This window comes from Amblyomma maculatum, chromosome 10 (assembly GCF_055883805.1).
Source record: "Amblyomma maculatum isolate TAMU_Amacu chromosome 10, ASM5588380v1, whole genome shotgun sequence".
Taxonomy (NCBI): domain Eukaryota; kingdom Metazoa; phylum Arthropoda; class Arachnida; order Ixodida; family Ixodidae; genus Amblyomma; species Amblyomma maculatum.
The window spans coordinates 146,665,313-146,689,388 of record NC_139353.1 but is presented as its reverse complement, the minus strand read 5'-3'; the positions used below and the strand labels follow the sequence as shown (position 1 = coordinate 146,689,388).

Below are 24,076 nucleotides of genomic sequence, written 5' to 3'. Positions count from 1 at the left end.
TAAATCATAAGAAGCATCAGAAGAATTAGAAGCAGAAAAAAGCAAAAATGAGGACAATTTCAAGAAAGTTGAACAGTAACAGCATCTACAAGCCTCTTAGAGCATCTGGTGGCGGCAACAACTTTGTACAATTATTAAGCAGTGTTTTCGCAGCTTCTTTCTCAGAAGTTAGAAATTATAAAATATTCCTAGCTCAAGTAGGTTTAAAAGATGTCACGAGCAAGCATTAATACTAGAAGCAAATATACTCCTAGCCGATAGGGCGCACGAAAGGGTTATATGCCTCCATCGTTATTGTGAAAATCAAACTCGCAGAAAAATAACGAAGGCAAATTACTAATAGTACACTTTTGTAGGCTTAATTCGATCAAAAGATACGGAGATTGACATTTACATTTTCACAATGCTGACAAGCCAATAAGCACCAGAAGCTTCATTTCTCGATGAAAATAGTTTGCCCTTTGCAGGCGTGGCAGTTCGTGATTACGATGATGAAAAACTCTGCAGCTGTTCCTACAGATTGCTGCATTTAGAGAAGCCAATCTGCTAAGTATACGTATTCTTGCAGCGCTCGTCACCATAGTAGTTCGTTACAGCTGGAGGTCTTCAATTGTTACTGAAAATCGTGAAAAGATTATTATAGCTATGATTTTTTCAGGCTTTGTATTCCTGATGGCTAACATACTTAGCAAATCAGCTGCAGAAGAATCTTCTAGCGAGGCCACAAAGGTAAGCCTCCGTATATTTTTGTACGCAATCAGAAAATAGTACATCATCATTCTCGTCGTCAGCCGGCCTAGGCCTTCTGCAGCGCAGAGTACTCCCATATTCTTGCAATTACCCCGATCCTGTACCAGCTGCATCCTCTTGATCCCTGATAACCCATTTACCTCATCCTCCCATCCAATTTTCTTTAACCCCTGCTACAGTTTTCCTCCCTTAAAAACCTATATGTCACTGTTAACGCCCATCCGGTATCCTCTCTCCGCACTACATGCCCTGCTCATACCCATTTCGTCTTGATTTCAACTAGAATTTCATTAATTCGAGTTATTTGTTTGACCCACTCTGCATGATTCCTATATCTTAACATTGTACCTGCCATTCTCCAACCGTGTGAATTATATAAAGGAGCTTTTCGTGAAGTTTTCATATGTTTTTGGGCGGCGGGTTGCTTACTGTAGCCGCACCACAATTTGAAGCCATATCAGAATGCTATTTAGAAGATCGGCACTTCACCTCGTGAAATGCCTGGGTTTTATCTCATTATATCTCATTATATGAGGGCTCAGCATCTAAGTAGTACATAATCCGAAATTAAACGTTAGCCCGGTAAGTCTTTTGTTTGTGAAAAGTGGTCATGGCCTAATATGCGAAGAGCACGGCACTATCAATGGCGAAGCTAAAGATGTACCATTATGATTGATTGATTTATAGGAAGTGAAAGGCGCGGTAACTGTCTCACTTGTTTTCTGTGGACACCTCAACCGCGCCGTAAGGGAAGAAAAGAAAGTGGGAGGGAAAGTAGAAAGAGAGAAAGAGGAGCCGTAGTGGAGGGCTACGGAGTAATTTCGACCACCTGGAGATCTTTAACTTGCGCTAACATGTACCATTATGACTAATTTATTTATAGGAAGGGAAAGGCACGGTAACATTAGGAGTATAACTGATTTATTTAGGTTGGTTGGTTGGTTTGTGGGGTTTAACGTCCCAAAGCAACTCAGGCTATGAGAGACGCCGTAGTGGAGGACTCCGGAAATTTGGACCACCTGAGGTTCTTTAACGTGCGCTGACATCGCACAGCACACGGGCGCCTTTCTTTTCGCCTCCATCGAAAAGCTGCCGCCGAGGCCGGGATTCGATCCCGCGTCCTTGGGAACAGTATTCCAGCGCCGTAACCACTGCGCCACCCCGGCAACCAACCAACCATTTATTTATAGGAAAGGAAAAGCGCGGTAACTGTCTCACTTTTCTGTGGACACCGCAACCGCGCCGTAAGGGAAGGGAAGAAGGTGGGAGTGAAAGTGGAAAGAGAGAAAGGGGAGCCGTAGTGGAGGGCTACGGAGTAATTGCGACCACCTGGGGATCTTTAACGTGCGCTGACATCGCACAGCACACGGACGCCACTTCGTTTCGCCTCCATCGAAACGCAGCCGCCGAGGTCGGGTTCGAACCCGGGAACTCCAGCACAGTAGTCGGGCGTCTTACCACTGCGCCACCCCGGCGGGGTACGGTAACATTATGACATTTTCTTGTATAATATTGTTCCGGGAAAGAAGATCGGCAGTGGAGCGAGAGGAGCCCTCGCGCTAGGCCAGCCATTAAATCATCTATCACCCTGTCGCCATGTTGTGCCGTTTTCTTGCTTGTCGCCACGCAACATTTTGGTTGAAGGTGTGGTATACGTCATCATCATCCTCACCTTGGAGCGTCGACGCCATGCGTACGCCGCGACCATCGCCCGAGAGCCCGGGGATATGGCCGCGCAGCTTCGCCCCAGCCTTTCCGCCCAGATTCGACCAACCGCAGCTACCGCTGCCCCGCCCACAGCCTTGATCTGAAGACAAGGCTACCATAGTCGCCAATCGCCCCGCCACAGCCCTGATCTGAAGACAAGACTCCATAGTCGCCAATGTAAAATATTTCTTTAAAATGAACACTGAAACCAATAATGCCCTGCATCCTATGAGGCCGATACGAGGTCGATACAAATTGAAGGTATCAAAGAAAAGCACACTTGTGATGAAGATTAACTTCGACCATGTAAGAGAGCACATGATATAGTAACTAAACTTTCGAGAAATCTTTTAAAGTCATTACACAGTGACGTCTAGAAAATATTCTTAATATTCCAGAATACTAAAGTACAAGATTTCGCTTTGGCTTCGAGGGTGACAGATTAGGTTCCACATCCATATGCTCCTCTCGCTGGCACTCTTATCTTTAAGGAATGAAATAGCGTAGGGCCTTACTAACATACAGTGGCCACCTGTGGTTCTTGAATGTACACTGACATCGCACAGTTCACGGGTGGCTTACTTTCCGCCTGCATTTGTAGTGCTGCAGCACTACTACCCGCATTCTCGCAAGAACTCGATGTCTGAAGCCCATTTCATCTTGGACCTTTCCAAGGGAATTCAGGTGCCCACAGAAACAAGTGTGGCAGATACTGCGCTTTTCCTTTCCTGCAGAGCAATTATATAGAACCCCAGTTAACCTAAAGGCGTTCAACGCAACTGTGGTCGTGTTAGACAAGGGGCGCGGGATGTTTAATAATTGAGACACAGCAAACACAATCCTTCCGAAACGCCCTGCTGCTGTTGCTCGATATTCCGTGATTAACTGAGTTAAGCCATCTGTATTTTTAAAGCGCCAACCACGGCGTCGATTCAAATCCGTGTTCCTGTGTTCAATATTCGAGTGCTTTAAAGGGGGCATGAAACGGCTAGAAAGGCCACTGACAAACGTTTTCAATGCGCAGAACAAATGCTTCCGAGCATTCGTTCAAAGTAAAACTCATCGGAAAAAATGCAGCGATTTGTTATTAATTTTTAAAAGCAGCGTTTTTTGAAATTCGCGAGCTGCGCCATTTCCGCGTGTCGGCGAAATTTGGGACTATTCTGTCGTGATTTCCTACGTCACCAGTCCCAGAGTGACAGGCCACGACAGGCTGCCATTGGCTGCAGCCGCGACGGCCACTACGTCACGGACACACTTCCGGTAGCTGTGAAAGTCGTCTGCTCGAGTGCTGCAATGCATGCGTGAACCCGAGCTTGGCGCTTCGGTTCGCGATGTTAACCGAAAAGGTGGTGGCATCCGACTGAAAGTGCGCGTCGGTGCAGGAGTGCGAAAAGAGCACCAGCTGGTCCGATTTAACACCGTACCGATTAAATAGGCAGTATCAACCTTTATGTACCGACCGACGGCGCAGCAGCGTACTGTAGTCCCGTCTCGTCTTTGCCGCATCGACCATTTGTGCGGCGTGTTAATAATTAAATGGAATGAGCGTCAAAAAAAGGTGTACCCTCAGCTTCATCGTGAAAGTACACAAATTCGCACCGCTTAAGTGCAGCACCCGATGCCGCCAGGCGCGGGCGCTGCGGCCGACGGCACTCCGGTCGTGCGCTGCTCCCTGCTCGTCGATAGGCCTTGTTTTTTTTGCATCGCAGCCACGGCGGACGGCATTTTAGAATCGTCCACTTCGCTTCGTCTCTAGTGTAGTCGCTCGCGTGCTCCTGTGCACGATTCTTGCGTGTAGCTTCGGAAAACTGACAACCTGCGCTGCCGAACTGCATGTGGCGAGCTGCTTTGCTGATGTTTTGCGCCGTTGTTTCTGGATCGGCCGATGCGTACACATGAGATAACACACGCGTGCACGTTACGCACTGGCACTTCCTAAACTAAGCACTTCCTATCTCGTGGGCCACTCTTGTTTATCATATACATTAACGACATCGTGAAAGACATTCCAGTTAATATTAAACTAAACGCGGATGATTGTGTGCTATACTCCGAAATTAAACATATGTCCGATCAGGTAAAACTTAATGAGGCTTTTCAGAAAATTAGTGCCTGGTGTGATGCATGGCAGATGCCTATCAACTTTCAAAAAACCGTGTATATGAGAATCACTCACAAGAAAAGTCCACTGATGTTCCAATATTCACTTGATAACAACATTCTTTCCGAAGTCTCACACTACAAATATCTATGGCTATGGATTACTAACAACCTTGACTGGACTAAACATATTGATCAAACTGTAAATAATGCAAACCGTAAACTATTTTTTTTTTAGGCGTGCATTGAGACTTTCCACACCCCGAGTTCGGCTTCTAGCGTATAAATCGATTGTCCTTCCAATATTAGATTATGTGGCAATAATTTGGGATCCATTCACCAAAACAAACGTAAATAAAATTAAAAAAATACAAAAGAAAGCAGTACGTTTTGTTTACAACAGCTATGGACGCACATCAGTAAGTGACCTCTTAAACAGGGCTGCTTTAATATCTATAACCGAAAGGAATCGCGTTTCCCGACTAAAGTTCTTATACCAATTGGTCACAGGTCATTTTAAAATTAACATTCATGGACTAATATCTTTCTCTTCAGGTTATTCTACAAGACAACGTCACAATCTTACAATCACCCCTTTCACCCAGCGTAATAACTGCTTTAAATATTCTTTTTTTCCGCGAACAGTAACGGAGTGGAATCAACGAAGTCTTACAGCTATCTGTAACATCGGCAACCTCAGTGCACAATAATGTCCTCTGTCATGCATTCCCGGTTCCCATTTTTGAACTGAATTTAACATTGTGATCGTTCTGGTGCTCTTTCTTCATTTAATTAATTCCCTGTTGACCATGTTCACTGATGACTTGATAGTAGTGTATTTATATGCCCCAAACCTTAGTGTACTTTTTTTGTTGTGTTACGTCATTGAGCCTTTCATTTTTGCTGTCGTGTTTTGTTGCTTATTATTAATTTGTGGACTTTGTACTTATTTGTAATATTTGTACTTACCTATTTTCTGTATGCTCACCCTGCGAAAATCCCTTCCTGGGATTGCAGTATTAATAGATAAATAAATAAGTAAATGTGCGTCCGACTGAAAGTGCGCGTCGGTGCAGCAGTGCGAAAAGAGCACGCAGGTCCGATTCAACACCGTACCGATTAAAAAGGCAGCATTAACCTTCGTGTAAATGAAACGTGCGTCAAAAAAGGTCTGTCCTCAGCTTCATCGCGAAAGTACACAAATTCGCACCGCTTATGTGCAGCACCGGATGTCGCCAGGTTACCGCAGAGATGCCGTCCGCGGGCGCTGCGACCGACGGCACTCCGATCGTGCGCTGCTCCCTGGTCGTCGCTAGGCCTTATTTGCGTCGAAGCCACGGCGGACGGCGTTTTGGAATCACCCGCTTCGCTGCGTCTCTAGCGTAGCCGCTCGCATGCTCATGTGCGCGATTCTTGCGTGTCGTTGCGAAAATCAGTGGCAACCTGCGCTGCCGAACTGAATGTGCCGAGCTGCTTTGCTGATGTTTTGCGCTGTCGATTCTGGCTCGGACGATGCGTACACATGAGATAAACACGCGTGCACGCTGCGCATTGGCACTTCTTAAACGATGTTCGAAAGGACGTCAAAAAACAAAAAAAAAACACTACACTATTCTTTTTGTTAACCTCAATTTTAAGATTCGCGGAACAATTAATACGTGCTCACCTGTCATCCGATATCAACTCTGTAGTGATCATTCGTCCGTGCTCTCGTCGGTGATACGTACTTACGCGTATACATTCCATTCGTTATGCACAAGAGATGCCTCTCGCCGACCATAATGAAAGCAGCTCCGGACTAAAAGTGACGACGACATATGTTTGCACGCGGGCAACTCGCACGCTCGATCGTCTGCCAGCATCCATGCAGAGTCGATGCTATCGCGTCAACTCCGCGAGGGGTCACCGGCCGCCGTTGGTCAAACCGCAGAAGACGGTACCAAACAGACTGACCCAGGCAGCGCGAGAGAAGAAAGCGGTCTTGTAGAAAGCCGTGCTCGGCAGGAGTGCACGCTAATTTGCGCTGAATGGGACAGGGATATGAAGGAAAGTGCTCCCTCCGCGGCGGCCGCCGCTATGTGTGGACTCCCACCTGCAGGTATGCGCTCGCGAACGACCCGAGTCGTTCGGGCTGCTGTCGCACACAATTCCGAGAGGTCAAGAAACTGAAGACACCGGCGGCCGAGGAAGACAGCAGGCAAGGTTGAAAGCAATGCAAACGCAGACGGGACGGGAAAGGCAGAGACCGTGAATGCATGGGCGACGCTCCTGGGAAAACAGGCGCGACGACCGGAAGTCTGAGAACCGAGCGTCACCCGATGAAGCTTCGTGGGCGGGGCTAGCGGGGCGGAGTTCCCGAGCTGTTTTCTTCGTTTTTTTTTTTTCTGGTGTCTCGGAGTCTTGAGTTGAGGGGAGCGAGGAGGAGCGCCATTTTTATTCGCCGATATCTCTGGTGTTGATGAAGCTAGCTAAAAAATTCTTGCGGTGAATTGACCTGTGGGGGAGTACCTATCTCTCGACCGATTTGCTTTACCCCGTTTTAGGCATTGCATGACCCCTTTAACGCGTTAGCCAACCCGTCGGCGTTAGCTATTAAGAGACGTCAATTGGAGCGGAGCCCAGCACGCTGGTTGTAATGTGTGAAACCCGCATACTGGACAGCGTGGTATACTATGTCTATAAAAGTTTGTGCGAGGTGGTAACGATCCATCGCATCGAGCAGTGCGGCAAAACACGAGGACGGAAGCAAGGACGACACAGGATGAGCGTTCACTCTCAGCTAACATCTCCTCGTGTTTTCTAGCGCTGTTCGATGCGGTGGAACCCAGGCCTATGATTTGCTGCCATTATTGCACAGCAAGAGCTCGAGCAGAGATTTCCCTGGTTTTCTGCTCGAGCTCACATCCTACAGGGCAATAGCTTTGGCCAGCTTTGTGGGAAAGGTTATGAGAAGAATGGTTTTGACGCGCCTTCAGTGGTGCCGCAAGCACTTTACAGTATTCCCCAAAGCAATGGCCGGCTTTCAGGGGGAGGGGGGGCGCTCCTTTTTTGATAACTTCGTTGACCTCGTGTTCACGGTTCAGCAATAGAAACGAATGCAGCGTCTGTCCGTGGTGCTCTTTCTTGAAGTCCAATGTACCTAATACAACGTGGCCCATGAAGCCATATTTGATGAGCTGGAAACTGTTGGCATCGGTGGTCGGATGTTTGCGAGGATAGAGAGCTATCTGACAAGAAGACCATTATTTATTCTGATTAAATATGGCTCGCCTCCACAGTATTATACCCATCGCGACGTGTGCCCCCGGGTAATGTGCTCACCCCTACTTTGTTTAATATAACACTCATCGTCCTCCCACAGAACCTCCCTTCCACTGTCCAGATATCATTTTACGCCGATGACATCTGCGTTTGGGCCTCCTCTGCGATGCGTCACATGGTGAGTGCAAGACTTCAAAGGGCAGCAACACCAACTACGTCTTAGCTTCAGAAGCAAGGTCTCAGTGTTTCAGCGGAAAAGTGCGCGCCAGTGGCATTATACGCAAATCTATGAATTCATATACGTATGCCCGCCCGTACGCCACAGTACGCCCGCACTTTCAAACACGTGCAAGAATAACTTTCGTGCCCTTTAGGCAGTGCATGGATCAGGTCCTTCGCACATCTCTGGGCCTCTCTCCGAACGTATCAACAATGGGAAGTATCGCACTCGCCAGGCTACCCGCTTTCGACGCATATTGCCCTAGACTCATTGCGAATGCACATACAACATATTGCAAGAGTTCCACGGCATCGTCTTGCGCAGATGCCTTTGCAGAAACCACATTCTGCGTTTGCAAATATCACAGCAACTTACCAGTCTTCCATCCCAAAACAGCTCACTCTGGCAGCACGACTTCCGTCGCCACTGTGGTGTCTGCAGCTCCCATGTGTGCGCCTTGCTATTCCGGTGATATCGAACAAATCGAATTTATCAACGCAAGCCCTTTAGACGCTGACACTTTTCATGCTAAACAGTCACTTTTGGGACCGTATTCACTTTTCAACGGATGGCTTGGTAACCCCTAAAAGTTCTGATTGCGCTGTTGTCGTTCCTGCGAGACAAGCAAACATTACCATCTAATTTCGCGTAAGACTACCTCAACTGGAGCAGGACTAGCCCCAATTCGTGCGCTGCTGTAAAGTATATCGCTTGACAGACTCCTCAAAAATGGGCTGTGTTCCGTGATTACAAACCTGCCCTAAATGTCTTTAATTGGTCTTGAGCCGTGGCGACCGTGAGCAACGTGTAGCGGTGGTTCGACACCTGCACCACCAGGCATTACAAGAGGGTAACAAAATCATCTACCAGTGGATACCATGCCATAGTGGAATTGTTGGAAACAGCTCTGCTGACGACGCTGCTCGACCGGCTGACGAAACAACAAACATTGTCGAGATACGATTGACAAGAGCCGACGCAGCAAGGCACCTTCTACTCATCGCCTGAAATGTGGCTAGACAATCATGGTCAACGCCTGGAGGCTAGATGTCCCGCTCGTACCACTTTGACCAGTTACTTCAACCGCAGGTACCATTCGGCCTCCCCCGCTGTGAATGCTACAATGTTGTGTCGCTGTGGCTACGAGTGGAGTTTATAAACGCCTATCGGAATGACAGACTCTCCAACGTGTGAGCAGGGCGGGTGTGTTGAAATGAATGCGCACAGACTTCGTGACCGCCCTCAATTTGAGCGTGAGCGTGCCTTCCTGGCTGCTACATTCGGCTGCTTATACTCGCGCCCTCCTACACAAGCTAAGATTCCTGGGCCTTGGACGACACCTTCATTAGGAAAGAAAACGGTGAAGGCGCTACTTAAGATTTTAATGGACTCGGGGTTGAGTTCAAGAATCCTACGCTCTCTACCCCCTTTTACTATAGATCTCTGGACAAGTGACAGACTCCTTTCCTTGGCGCTCTTTCTTTCCTTTTTCTCCCTTTGTTCCCCTCCCAACATGCGGTGTAGCCTACTAGGAATCACCTAGTTAACCTCCCCGCCTTTCTAATCTATTCTTCCTCTCTTGTGCAGCAAGCATGCCTTACAACACCGCTCTGTACCGCAGCTTGTCTAAAAGCGGACTGGAGATCTAACCGCGCAGACACTGCTACAGGAACAAAGGAACAGGCAAAAGGTGGCCCTGTTTGTGATGGCAGAATGTGCGTTAGTAGTTTAATGGTAAATTGTGGCTAGTTGGCTGTAATTCACGTTTGAGTGAAAGAGAGCGCAAAATGACGGAGGACGCAGCACACGTGGTTCCCGGCGCACATGGGCAGCCGCGTTATAGCTAGAAGTACGTACGTCTGCTTCTCTCTCCGTACGTTATTCGTCATTTTGTATGACTGTCGTTTTGCTAGTATTCCTTTTCTGGTTCTGGTTCCTGTTTCTGTTTCATTTGCAGGTGCGGAATGTACCTTCTGGTTTTTCTTTTTATTCTTCTTAGGCCAGGGTGGACCACCTTGCGACATGGACCTAGTTGCTTTTTAATACCTTACTTCGCTTTTTGAAAAAAGAGTTTTTGTTATCTGGAGCTTCTGCTCTTTTATTTTCAATTGGTTTTAGGCCTGGCAATGCTTTTGTTTGTCCGGGCTCCCTCTCCTTTTTTATGTTTTTTTTTCTCAGTTCGAGAGGACGAATAAAATAGTAAAATGGCTAGATGGCTTCAGTGAGTTCCGCCGTAAATGCTGTTCCCCTGTCGTGATGAGTACTTCGATGGCGCCGTGTAGCAGGAGAATGCGCTTGACGAAAAACTTGGCGGCTTCTTCCGCGGTACCAGTTAACAGTGCTTTTGCTTCGGCGTAGCGGATGAAGTAGTCAGTTGCCACGACGATCCATTTGTTAACCGCAGATAAAGTCGGAAAGGGGCCGAGGATATTCATCCCAATCTCCTGAAAATGTTTGCTCGGGGACGGCAGGGGGTGCAGAAGCCCAATAGGTCTGATTGGAGGCGTTTTGCGTTGCTGACACTCACGGCACGTTTACCTGTAATGTGAGACATCGGCAGGTAGGTGTGCTCCATTCCAAGATGCCCTGGTGTCGGCTCGTCGTGGAGAGCCTGCAAAACTTCTTTTCGTAGTTGCTTCGGCACAAGAAGATATGTCGTTCTGTTGGCTGCGAAGCTCTTCACTAGGACGTCGCTGTGCAATGTGAAGGATGACAACTGACTCCTGAACACAATCGGGGGAGAAACGGTCTTGCCATCTAGATAGTCCGCTAGGTGTCTCAGCTGAGAGTCCGAGCGCTGCTGCTGCGCAAAATTGCTGGTGCTTACCGGACCTAAGAAGGCATCATCGTTATCCCCCTTCGGGGCTGCTTCAAAAAGTGCCCTGACAAGCAGTCTGCGTCGGAATGCTTGCGACCAGACTTGTAGACCAGACTGGTAGACCACCTTGATGTCAATTTTTTGGAGGCGTAAGCTCCATCGTTTAAGACGACCGGAGGGGTATTTCAAGTTGCAAACCAGCAGAGTGCGTGGTGATTGCTTACCACCTTAAATGGTCGGCCATATATGGAACCTTCACTGTATAGGTAGCGCTGATATTATTCCGCAGCGTGATTCAAAAATGCTGCTGTTAGCCGCTTGGTTCGCGATAAACGACCGAGCATGTTCAGCAGCATTGTAGGTACGCGTGGGTCAGATAACGTCCTTGCCCAGGCGCTTTGAATGTAGCCCAGTTACCTGACACACGCCACGCAAAGCTTCGACAGAGCGTGAAATCTGATCCCTGCAAGCTCATGCAGGTGGCGTGAAAACGCCCTAAACAGCCGCCTTGAATTATTTGCTCGTCTCGCTAGGATATGTGTTACGGCGCGGCGATCGACACAGCAAACCTCATGGCAGGTTGCCCATAGGTACTGGCGAAACTTTGAAGTGGCCCAGATTATCGCGAGGCCCTCTTTCTCTGTCGTCGAATAACTGGCTTCAGCTTTTGCGAGGAACCTCCTAGGGTACGTGATTATTTTCTCCTGTCCGCCACTCTTCTGAATGACAACGGCACATGGGCCCACACTGCTTGCACCGGTGTGAATTTCTGTCTCAGCGTTATCATCAAAGTGGTCGAGGACAGGAGAAGACTGTAGGCGGCGCTTAAGCTCGCTCAGAGGTTCTGCCTGAGGCGCTTTCCACTTAAAAGGACTATCAGTCTTTGTAAGCAACGTCATCGGTTCGGCGATGCGAGAAATATTCTTAACAAATCGTCGATAGTAAGCGCACAACCCAAGGAACCTACTCATACCTTTCTTGTCTACGGGCTTTGGAAACTATGCAATAGCAGATGTTTTCTCTAGGTCTGGGCGAACACCATCCTTACTTACGATGTGAACTAGAAACCACAGTTCCTCATAAGCGAACTGGCATTTCTCGGGTTTCAGTGTTAGCTCTGACGACTTCATTGCGTCGAGCACTGTCCGAAGACTTTTCAGGTGATCTTCAAAGCTAGAAGTGAAGACAACGACATTATCTAAGTCGTTGTCTTCACTTCCAGACAAATTTGTCACTTCAAGCCAGCCAGTACAGTATCCACTACTCGCTGGAACGTGGCTGGTGCGAAACAGAGGCCGAAGGGCCGTCTGGTGTTATAAACGCTGTCTTCTCGCGGTTTTTTTCATCAACCTTAATTTTCCAGTACCCGCTTTTTAGGTTCACCGATTAAAAGTACTTAGCGTTGCAAAGCCGATCCAGTGTGTCGTCGATGAGTGGGAGCAGTTAGACATTCTGCTTCGTTATGCCATTCAAGTGGCGGTAATCGACACCGAAATAAAGTGTTGTATCTTTCTTCTTCCCTAGCACCACTGGTGCCACCCAGGAACTCTGCGAGGGCTGTATGACGTCATCGCGAAGCATTTCCTTAACTTCATCGCGGATGGCCTGGCGTTCTGGGTGGTGATACGCGGTACGAGCTTTGGCGGAGGTCGGGTGTGTTCGTCATGGCAATGTTTGTTCAACATGACCCTTTTGGCTTTCGGCAGTTTTTCGACGCCAAGCATATTTTTACGGACTTGTTCTCAAACAGAGCATGCAGGAAGAAAGAAGGAAGAGGAAGAAGAAGTGTGCGCACCCGTTCGACCTTTGTCTTGTGGCACTTGTGTCGTTCCCGCTAGCCGTGTGTACCTAGCGTACTGAACCGACTAGAACGTCTCCGTCGCGACGCTAAGGGCGTAACATTGTGGTGGAGAAGCCGGGTAACGATCCCTGGCGCTACAGGCAGCACCGACACAACTGGAGCCTCGCCGGAGTCGTCGCCTTGCGGGCCTCGAACCGCAAACCAGCGCCATGGCAATCGGCCGATGACCCGCAAGCAGCCCGTGGTGACGCGGTGATCCAGGATGAAGACCGGCCTGCGGGCACAGCGAACAGTTCTTCGCATCACTATCGGGAGCCCCGGACTTTCGCGGGAGCGGCAGGCGAGGACGTTGACGAGTGGTTGACCCACTACCAACGGGTGAGCTGCTACAATCGATGGGACTCCGCAGGTAAGCTCGCAAACGTGGTTTTCTTTCTAACCCATACCGCTCTTGTTTGGTTCGAAAACCACGAAGACTCTTACCACCTGGGACCGTTTCGTTACTGAATTGCGGCAGGGCTTCGGCGACTGTCTTGCACGAAGGAAGCGAGCTGAACACACGCTTACGCACAGAGCTCAGCTACCTGGGGAAACACGCACAACTTACATAGAGGAGGTCCTGAAGCTATGCAAAACTGCAAGCGCTAATATGACCGAGGAAGATAAAGTAGGACATCTTCTGAAGGGCATCGCAGATGATGTTTATAATTTTCTAATTGCCAAAGATGACCTGAACGCCGTCTGTGATGTAATTCGGCATGTTCGCACATTCGAGACATTGAAGACTCGTCGCATAACGCCAAAATTTGGGCGGCTCGCCAACGTTCCATCTGTGGCGAGCATTGAAGACAACTTTATGGACTTGTCGTCGACGATCCGGCAAATAGTTCGCGAGGAACTGCAGCGGTTTGAGCCCCCTGTACGGTCTCCATCATCTTTGCCATCTGACGTTGTCGGCTCTCGAGAGCCTCCCTCCTTGCTCCCTTCGACGCCCGTTGTGAATTCTATCAATACGGCACACGCGGACGCTTGCTCCAACAGCCCGACGCCAAGGTTCGATAGCCCTGGTCACCCGCCTCGCTACGACTCGCGCCCGACTAACTTCTTGTCGCACTATGATCAGCACTATGAGTACCATCCACAACCACCACCTGCTCGCTATTTCCGGCGTCCAACCCGAAGACCTGAAGATGAGTTTCGCTACCCAAAGCACCCTGTCTCCTCGGAGCCCTCCAGGGAACAAGTTTTTCGTCGCACAGCCCCCGTGTGCCGACGCTGCGGCATTGAGGGGCACATAGCTCGATACTGCCGCAGCCGCCCACTCACCCATTACGATCGGCCCGTCCAAAATGCTCCGCCACGTAACCGTTTCTACGACTCTAATTGGCAATGGCCCCCATCTTCGTATGAATATCCCCAGACCAATGGACCGCGCAACAACTCTCCTGCTTCCGAACGAAGTGTCTCACCACCACCTGCCTCTTCTGCTCGCCGCTTTCCGTCACCACGGCCACGACGGCGGTCGGCATCGCTTTTGCCGGAAAACTAGTCAGCGCGGCCGCTGTAGGTCAGGCCGCTGGAGACTGTGCGCTGCCTGAAGAAATTCCGCCATCTGTTGTTATGTTAAAGAACACGGTCTATGTGCTTGTGAATGGTGTGGCGACAATGGCTTTAGTGGATACCGGGGCAACCATTTCAATAATGAGTTTATCGTTTAAGAAGCGGTTAGGACGCAAAGTTATGTTTGTTTGGGACAGAAATGTGAATTTTCATGGCGCGGGTGGTGAGGTGTTGTGTCCCCTGGGAATGTGTAGTGCTTCGGTGTCCCTGGGTGGAACGGTATTCGCAGCGGAGTTTGCAGTGCTTTCGCGATGCACGCATGACATAATTCTAGGTATTGACTTTTTGAGAATGTGTGGCGCTACGGTCGACTGCCGCTCTGGGGAACTCTGCGTTAATGGTTCCCTTCCTTCTGGACTCTTAGAGAAGCCACACGTGCGTGAGGATGTGTTCTGTGTAACAGAGGATACCAGTGTGCCAGCCTTGTCTATGGTGTGCGTCCCAGTTTTGTGCCCCAGCCGTGCTTCCGACACCTTCGACGCTACAGTGGCACCGCTTCATTCTAACTGTGCAAAGAAATACATTCTGGTTCCTCATTGCCTGCTGTCGGTGGTCAAGGGCTGCTTATGGCTGTGGGCCATTAATTGTTCTTAGCAACCAGTAGTTTTGCCTGTGAATATGAAGATTGCGACCTGTAGCCAAGACGACGCCCCGTCGGTGGCTTTGGTTACTGATGCACCTGGCGAAAGTGCTGCCGCTCCAGCCCCTGACTCGCAACTACATCGGATGATCAGCCGCTCTCTAACCAGGGACCAGCGTGACGCTTTGGAGGCCTTACTGGTCAAGTATTCTTCCATATTTGATTTTTCCGAGCCTAGCGGCTCACGGTGCATTCCCGTGACACGTACCCGGCATCGCATTGACACAGGCTACTCACACCCAATTCGACAGAAGCCGTACAGAGTGTCACCAATAGAACGCCAGGTCATCAGTGAGCAGGTTCGGGATATGCTGGAAAAGGGTGTTATTCAAGAGTCATGCAGTCCATGGGCCGCCCCTGTAATTCTGGTGAAGAAGAAAGATGGTACATGGCGCTTTTGCGTCGACTATCGCCGTCTGAATGCTGCAACAAAGATGGATGTGTATCCCCTTCCGCGGATCGATGACGCCATAGATTGTCTGTTCTCGGCATCATATTTTTCATCCGTCGATCTGCGATCGGGATATTGGCAGATCCCTATGCACCCTGGCGACAAGGAAAAAACGGCATTTATCACACCCGATGGCCAGTTTGAATTTAATGTAATGCCTTTCGGGCTCTGCAATGCTCCTGCAACTTTCGAGAGATTTATGGACGCTATCCTACGGGGACTAAAATGGCAAATATGTATGTGCTACCTCGATGATGTCGTCATTTTTGGCCGGACCTTCGAAGAGCACAACGAACGCCTCGCTCTCGTGCTTGACTGCTTCAAAAACGCCGGTCTAGTACTTAATTCGGAGAAGTGTCGCTTCGGTGAGCGTCAGATTTTGGTACTAGGACACCTCGTCGATCGTGAAGGCGTCAGACCTGACCCTCAAAAGACCGCGGCCGTTGCATCGTTTCCAACACCTCAGAACGCGAAGGAACTCCGAAGTTTTCTAGGACTGTGCTCATATTTCCGCCGCTTCATTCCCCGTTTTGCTGGCATTGCTAACCCGCTTACGTGCCTTCTCCACAAAGACGCTCCCTTCGAGTGGACATCAGAGTGTGACTCTTCTTTTTGCCAGCTCAAGTTTTTACTAACGTCACATCCGATTCTCCGACATTTCAACCCTTCTGATCCAACGGAACTGCACACGGACGCCAGTGGTGTTGGCATTGGTGCTGTGCTGATTCAGCGTTACGGTGACAAGGAACATGTTATTGCTTACGCCAGTCGTTCCTTAAGCAAACCTGAACGCAATTACACAATTACTGAGCAAGAATGCCTCGCGGTAGTTTTCGCCGTTCAGCGGTTTCGCTGTTATCTATACGGGCGGCCCTTCACAGTGGTCACTGATCATCATTCCCTGTGCTGGCTGATAAACCTCCGTGACCCATCTGGCCGTCTTGCACGGTGGGCAATCCGTTTACAAGAGTTTGATTATAGAGTTTTGTACAAGAGTGGACGCCGGCACGCTGACGCGGACTGTCTCTCACGTTTACCGCTTCCCACAACGGAATGTGACGCCGACAATTTTGATCATTACATCGCTGCGGTTTTACCTCCATTCCCCGATACCCGTACGTTCCGCACTGAGCAGAGGAAAGATGAGAGTCTCCAACCATTCTTTACCGCTGCAAGGGACCCTACAGCTTCTAATCCCTATTGTATACGGAGTATTTCAACTAATTGTGGACAACATGCTGAAATGATTAAACGGATTCAGCTACTATCTTGACGACATTCTGTTCATGGATAAGACCCACCAAGGAGGAAGACTTCCGCAATTTGGAAGCCGTGTTGTCAAGATTACTAGAACGTGGTGTAGTCATCCGCGTGATAAGTACTTGTTTTTGCAACGACAGCTCTGTTAGCTGGGCCATATAAAAAACACGGATGGTGTTTGTGCATCCTCTTAGAAGTATCGGCACTGCTAAATGCGCCTGCTCCAAAAGACAAGCAGAAACTACAGTATTTCTTTAGGATGGTGAACGACGACGGCCCACATGTTCTACAAACTGCTTAAACAAAACGAGCAGTGGACATGGGATGAATTTTTCAAGCTAGCCTTAAGCAGATAAAAGCATTTATGGCGTGTCTTCCAATAATCGCCCTTCACGATCCGAAGCGACCCCTGCAACTCGCCTTCAACGCATCCCAACGCGGCATAGGTGCAGTTCTTTCGCAGAAAAAGGCAAATGGATCTGTGCGACCAGTTGCATTTGCATCCCGCACATTATGAAGTGCCGAAAAGAACTACAGCCAGATCGAAGAAGCCCTTGCCCTGGTATTTGGCGTAAAAGTTCCAGTTTTAAGTCTACGGAAGGTTCTTCACGCTCGTGACTGACTACAAAACATTGCAAACGATTTTTGGCCCGAAAACTGGCATTCCCGCGATGGCAGCGTTGGGCAGTGACGTTGTCAGCGAACAACACGCTCTTGAGTTCAAGAAATCGAGTGATAACGCGAAGGCATATTACCTATTTCGGTAGCCTCTCGAAAACCGTAGGCAGAAATCGGCAGAAGAAAGTGAGACTTTCTATTCGCTGCATTTCGAAACGCTGCCTGTCACAGGCCAGGACATCGCTCGTGAAACCAGACGGGATCGTTTATTAAGCAAAGTACTGGACTTTGCAAGTGCTGGCAGGCCGATGGACGTCTCCTAAAAGGATTTGAAACCTTTCTTTGACAGACGTCTAGAGCTCACGGTCCATCAAGAGCGTTTGATGTACGGCATAAGAGTAGTTGTGCCTCCAAAACAACGTGACTGCATCAGGGTCACCCCGGTATTGTGAGGAGCAAGAAACTCGCGAGAAACTGCGTCTGGTGGCCGGCAATCGACACTGACCTGGAACAATACATAAAGAGATATCAAGAATGTCAGCAGCAATGGAACGAACCAGCGGGAGTTCCGATTCATTCTTGGTCTTGGTCGACGTGTCCCTGGCAAAAAGTCCACTTGAAATTCGCTGGACAAATGAAAACAATGTTCCTGGTTGCTGTTGACGCAAATTCAAAATGGCCGGATGTGTACGTTATATAGAAGACTACAACCTACCATACAATCCAGTGTCTCCAAGACCTCTCGTTTCGGCGTACCCGAGATAATCGTTACCCACAACAGTGGTCGTCATATCGTGAGTGAACTGTACCACCCAAGCACAAATAGCCTTGCGGAGAGATCTGTGCAATCAATTAAATCTGCGTTGTGGAAAGGACGACCGAAACACTTCCTGCAAGACACCTTACACGCCGCATGCGACACGATACAAATGCCAGCAAATATTTTCTTAGGAGACTTCGCACGAGACTCGACATAGTCAAGCCTTAAATCGGGGGAAGAGTGGCTCAGCAAAATCTCTCCGATACAGTGCGATGCAGAGCGCGAGAGCGGCTTTTCAACATCCACGACGAGGTCCCCGTACGCAACTACACAGGTCCTGACAAATGGGTTCCCGGTACGATTGTCAAGCAGTCTGGCCCCGTTTCATTCAAGGTTCTAGTTCTTACGAATCGTGATGTGTTCACCTAGCTTCATCCTCAGGACTAACTCCATCACAGCATCGAGGGTCCGAAGCAGAGTACGATGACTGACTACGTGCCTGATTTTAGAGATCCTGAAAGCGACATCGAGCCACCTCCAGCTCCAGCCCCTGCGGTAGCAAGCCACCGTCCAATGGAGCGGCACTACCCACTGAGGGGGCGGCGACCTCCGGACAGATATTAGCCGTAGTGCCATTGCATTGTGCAAAGTGGCAAAGGACGTACAGTTAATTGAGAGGAGGATGCGTGGGAGCAAACTGAAGCACACGTGACGCTGTCGCGTGTGCTTCAGCCGAACGGAGCACGCGCTCTGTTCGGCTATTGCTTATCTGATAGTGCCTGCTGGCTATAAAAGCCATTGGCGCGGAAGCTTCATCCCAGAATGTAACCAGCTTGCGGCCTTGCAAGTAGCAGGAATAAACGCTCTTAGTTGTTTCCTGAACGCCGTCCAGTTCTTCGATGGCCAGACATGACACTTGTGATCGAGAGGATGAAAGCTATCAGGAAGACCTGAATATTATCGCTGATTGGTGCGCCAACGTTTGATGAATTTGAATTTGCCTAACACAGTTCATATCAGCTTTACAAGAAAGAAACGTTTGTTATTATTATTAACAAAAACATTGAAACAATGTTCGAATATAAATATTTAAGTGCGTAACTGGCTCCTGATTTCAAGTCAGGAATGAATTTAATGAGTGAATAACGCTCGACATTTTTCATGCTATCTAATTCAACTGTTCGTGCTAAACGCGATACGTTTTTGCAACAGTCGCTTTATAAATCCAACTATGTTTACCATGATTTTAAGGCCCATAAATGGCAACGAAAACCTAATTTTATAGGATATCTTTCTTCCTTAAGCCATTAGGAAATACAATAGGCTATCAAGAGTAATTGTGGTGCTGCATCATACGAATGCTTTTTTCAGTTTCAAATGTGCATGTCCAGGTACTTTAGATTTATTTCGTCCTTTTATTATACCTTCTATTCTGCCTAAAGCCAAGCTACAATACCTTTATGCAGGTTTTATAGCTCTTTGTTAAATTATTAATGTTGTCGACAGAGACGCCAAGCACTTTCGGCCCACGGACGGAATTCGCGCAGACCCTCTCCAGGGTCCCGCCTCGGACTCGGCGGGGGGTGCTCTGCTCCGCACTGCGAAGTAGCTCTCGGGTTACTCGGCCATTCCGACCCCGGACATCTGGTGGGAGAGGGTGCGCCGAGAGGGACCGAGTGGACCGTGCCGCCACCGAAACGGACCCTTTTCAGTCAGTGTGTGTTCTGTACGCCGTGCGAGCGAGTGTTGTAAACGAAGGGACAATACATCTGCTCCGTTGTTTTATTTTTCACTACTGTGTCGACTACAGAACTTTTCTCAGAAGTGGGATTGCAACCAGTTACCTTCCTCAACGAGTGCCTCTGAAGTTATTCGACCACGAAAAGCCACGATGGCACTACGTTCGAAGACAACGAATGGAGGACCCGAGGGCGAGGTATCGCGACCGGCTCACTCGACGAACGAGAGCGTACAGAACGAAGGCGAGACGCAGCCCAGCGTCGAAAGGGGATCCATGAACGCTACAACGGCAAGCAGCCACGACATGGACAGCCCCAACGAAGCAGTGCCCGTTCCCAAGTGCCTTCGACTTCCAGGCGCTGATGCTGGCGGCGATCCAGACGGCGTTACGAGAGGCAGTGCAGGGAGCAGCCCAGCTATTGCAATCGACTCAATCGCCACCACACCACCCGTCGGCAGGTGCATCGGGCGTCGCGGATAGACGATTGGCCATGGCGAGCGCATAACTGGTGTCAATATTCGACCCATCTTTGCACGATCAGACAACGGTCGAGACGTGGCTCAACAAAGTGGAAAATCTGGCTGCAGCCTACAGTTAGAGCCACCAGCAGGCCACTTGCTTTGCCCTCACGAAGCTCCAGGGCGTCGCAAAAACGTGGTATGATGGGCTCACAGATGTCCAACGAACTTGGGCCGACTGGAAAGCTGAAATGAAGAGGGCGCGTTTCCTTCGGCATCCAGTTTTCAACGATGCATTCCGAGACATGGAATCGAGAAAGAAGGAGCGACACGAAAGTGTTGAAGCGTACTTCTACGACAAGCTGGCCAAAGCAAGGCGCTGCAACATCGGTGAAGCGGCTTGTATCGAGTACGTCATCATTGGACTCAACGACGAAGATCTGGTGCGGACCCTCAGCGTTCGAGACTACGCAAGCCGAGATGAGTTGCTCCAGTGGATGAAACGGCTCTGCGACAGAACGGACATCATGAAGCAGACAAGACCTAAGACGCTCTATCAGCCGTTAAAAGCTCGACGTTCACACCGCGTCCAAGAGGGCAACGACTGCGTAGCGGCAACTGCTCAACGTCCACCTCACACCGGAGGTGAATCGGCAAAGGCATCCGGGCGTAAATACAATGAAAAAGGCGAGCCCCTTTGTTTTAATTGCTCTTTATACGGACATTTTCGGTAGCATGCCCAAAACCTCAACGCAAACCGCGATGCGCAAATTGTGGAAAATCGGGCCAGGAGACCAAAGATTGTTATTCAAAGAAAGTCTCGACAACTATCAACGGGACGAAACCAGGGCCCGCTTGCACAAACGATCTTAAGACTGTCTTAGCTAAGTCCAGACTTAACTGGAGTCTTAAGGATAGGCCGCTAGCATGGCTGCTTAAGACTGGAGCCAAGACTGGACTTCAGTCTTGACTTGAATAAGTCGCTTGCAAGATTACGACTCTAGTGCCGTCTTAGCTAAGACACAAGGACGGCAGGTACCTAAGTAGCGAAACAGGGGAAAGCAGGGACATGCTGGCCCCGTCCCAGCTTTGAGATGTAAACATTGCCATTCTTGCGTTGTGCTAGATCCGTGCCGTTGCTTTTTTGCGGCTAAAGATTGTGTCATGAGGTAAAATGGCCAACGTGGTTGCTGAGGGTGTTCGTGGAAGCTACTCTGGTGAACACGGGCCGAGCCGAAGTGAGCAACGAAGATTGCAGTCGGGTGTTTTGCTGTTTGGCCTGTGCGCTCACTAGTTCGTTTTTTCCTCTGTCAGCATTCGTTCTACAGCAGTCTATTTCTCTGCAACTGTTGAAATCACTGGTTCTGCGTTTCGGCATCCGGCTGCAAGCGTACGAAGCATTTGGGCCCCTTTCGCGGCGCAGTAAGGCAGCCAAGCACATCGTTAACCAGTGAGCGTTCAGTGAAAAGAAAGAAAAAAATAGAATGTGCGATAAAATCGTCCTTGTGACTAAGTGCGTCTCCGGTGATGGCCGAAGAGCTTCCGCGTCCAACGCGCATGCTGTGATGTGTAATTTTATTCGACGTATGTGTGTGTGCGCGCTTATGTGTGCGTGCTCTGCACCGTGTGCATACGTCTCGTGGCAAGGTGATGAGTTGTGCGCGTGATCACGCCTGTGTCACGTCTGTGGTCATCGGTGGCTTTAATGCAATGCTGTGCTCTCTACATGCCTCCATTTTACTGTCTCCGTACTGTAAACGACCGGTGATCAGCACAAACTTTCGTCCTTGGGTCGTGTTTGTGTTCACAAAGCATTTGGGCTGCGATTGGCGTGAATTGCAGTAACATTCGCGCTGCAATTAACGCACAAATGGCAAGAAAGGTTTTATGAAGTTGGATGTGAGGAAAAATCGGGAAGAGACACGCACAGACCACGTTTTCACTAGTTGCTGCTATCGCAGCATTTTATTTTATTCCTTTATTTTTGCAATGTGCGCCACAGATGTGCTACCATTTTTCCCCCCGCTTTAGTACAGATATGTTCTTTGTATGAAGATTGGGAAAGACTCAACCTTGCTATTATCTTTGTTTTTGCTGGCCGTATTTTTACCTTTTGACATAATAGGGATTGCGGTATGGTGTGTTGCACTGCAGAAAACAGTCTAGTTTGATAGCTAACAAGGGGTATATTCATTACCTGTGTTGCTTGATGTTGATTAAATATAGTAAGCTTGACAGACAGGACTTTTTGCGTGGCACATGTCTTCAAAAATCGGAACAGCTGTCTGACGATTTGGTGGTGCTCCACATTTGTGAATAGGGCATACACGTGCATACACATAACAGCGCATGCACATAAAACATCAAGTGCTTAAGCGACTCTTACTAAGCGGTGTCAATGACAGGACTTGTTGCCGCTTGGCTGGAATACCAAGCACTCATGCATCAATTGTAGTCGTAACAAGTCATTGCTAGACATTTGGTCATTACAAGTCATTTTATTCATTTCTAATCAATTGCAATTACAGGTCGTCGGTACACATGTGGGTCATCACAAGTCATAACCTCTAATAATACCACTATCATTTTTCCTTTCACCTGTTCTCATATGACAGACACTTCCCGGTGACCGGTCCGCCGCTCACCTACTGAAAATTAACAAATCGACTATGTCTTCATTCAAGCACCCATTTAGTGCTGTCTGTACATCCTCTGCCCATACGTTTTGAGAACATGATTTTTTTTTGTTTACAGGATTTAGCATGTCAAGTTTTAAGCAATGTCATAGTCGGGATGTGCACAAGCTTACTGTGCCTTTTTTTTAACATACACTGAGATTGCCCAGTGCACGGCCAGCTTTGTGTTTAGTCACCATCAAAACGCAGACACCAAGGCAGAATCGAAGTAGGGTTCTCCAAATCTAGCAGTCAAGTTCCATAAACTGGGCCACTGCGTTGTGCTGAGACAACATTAGTACCCATAGGCCGCCGAGCTGCAAGCTGTGATGTGAATAATGTAATTTAGGGCCTAGGAACAACACAAAGGCTTGGTAATGAGAAATTATTGAGGCTGAAAACAAGGCAACTAACGAAGGAAACAGTTTATTTTGCAAGAGGAAATTACTGAGAAAAATTATTCTTGAAAAAAAACAACAACAAAAAACTCATAAGCAACAGGCATGCAAATGCTTGCTGGGCACTGGCCTTATTAGACAGTGACCAACTAGCATGAGTCTCTTGCTGCTGGCTGAAAACATTTTGCATGCACCTGCACAATGACATCGGCAAAGGTGTTCATAGAACGGCTGAAAAAAGGAAACATGCAGTAGACTGAAATCAGTGACCCCCCCCCCCCCCTCCCAACAGTCTTAATAATAACTGTCAGCATTTCCAAACAAGGACCACTGAATAGGAATGTTGCATGTTTATGTAATTTTATTTAATATTTAATGTATTTAATAAAAATTGCATTGTAATATTCTAAATGTTACACAGGTACCTCTTGAAAAATTCAGTGCACTATGCATCACATTGTGAAATACAAAACAGCAATTTAATAATAATAATATTATAATATGCTTTATTTTTCCTTTAATACAAGGAAAGGAGCAGCCACTAAAAAGCTGCTTCGAAGAGCAGCTTGACGCCCCGGCTGCCCCTGTATGTGATGGCATTTAACAGCAGAGAAGTCACGCTTACACAATGAATAAATAATGAATGGAGAAATAATTAGATTACAAAAAAGCACAAGGTAAATTAGGAAAAATACATGAAAATAATACAGAGACATGCTGCACAATAGAACACTTAATTTAAAAATATGTATTCATAGAACATTTTACGGATTAATTTAATGGAAGGAAGAGAGA

General features: G+C 48.4%; 1 protein-coding gene across 4 annotated transcripts in view; it reads left to right on the top strand.

Moving 5' to 3' along the window:
* Positions 1-543: 543 nt before the first annotated feature.
* LOC146177673 (uncharacterized) overlaps positions 544-24,076 on the top strand; it is a 126,661-nt gene continuing 103,128 nt past the window's right edge. The window contains exon 1 of one of the 4 annotated variants that reach the window (XM_084580532.1): positions 544-729. In XM_084580532.1, the coding sequence (XP_084436658.1) occupies positions 646-729 (84 nt within the window). In that variant the 5' untranslated portion in view covers positions 544-645. The remainder of the gene's footprint in view (positions 730-24,076) is intronic. The other 3 variants (XM_084580531.1, XR_014701062.1, XR_014701061.1) reach the window with 3 other exon arrangements.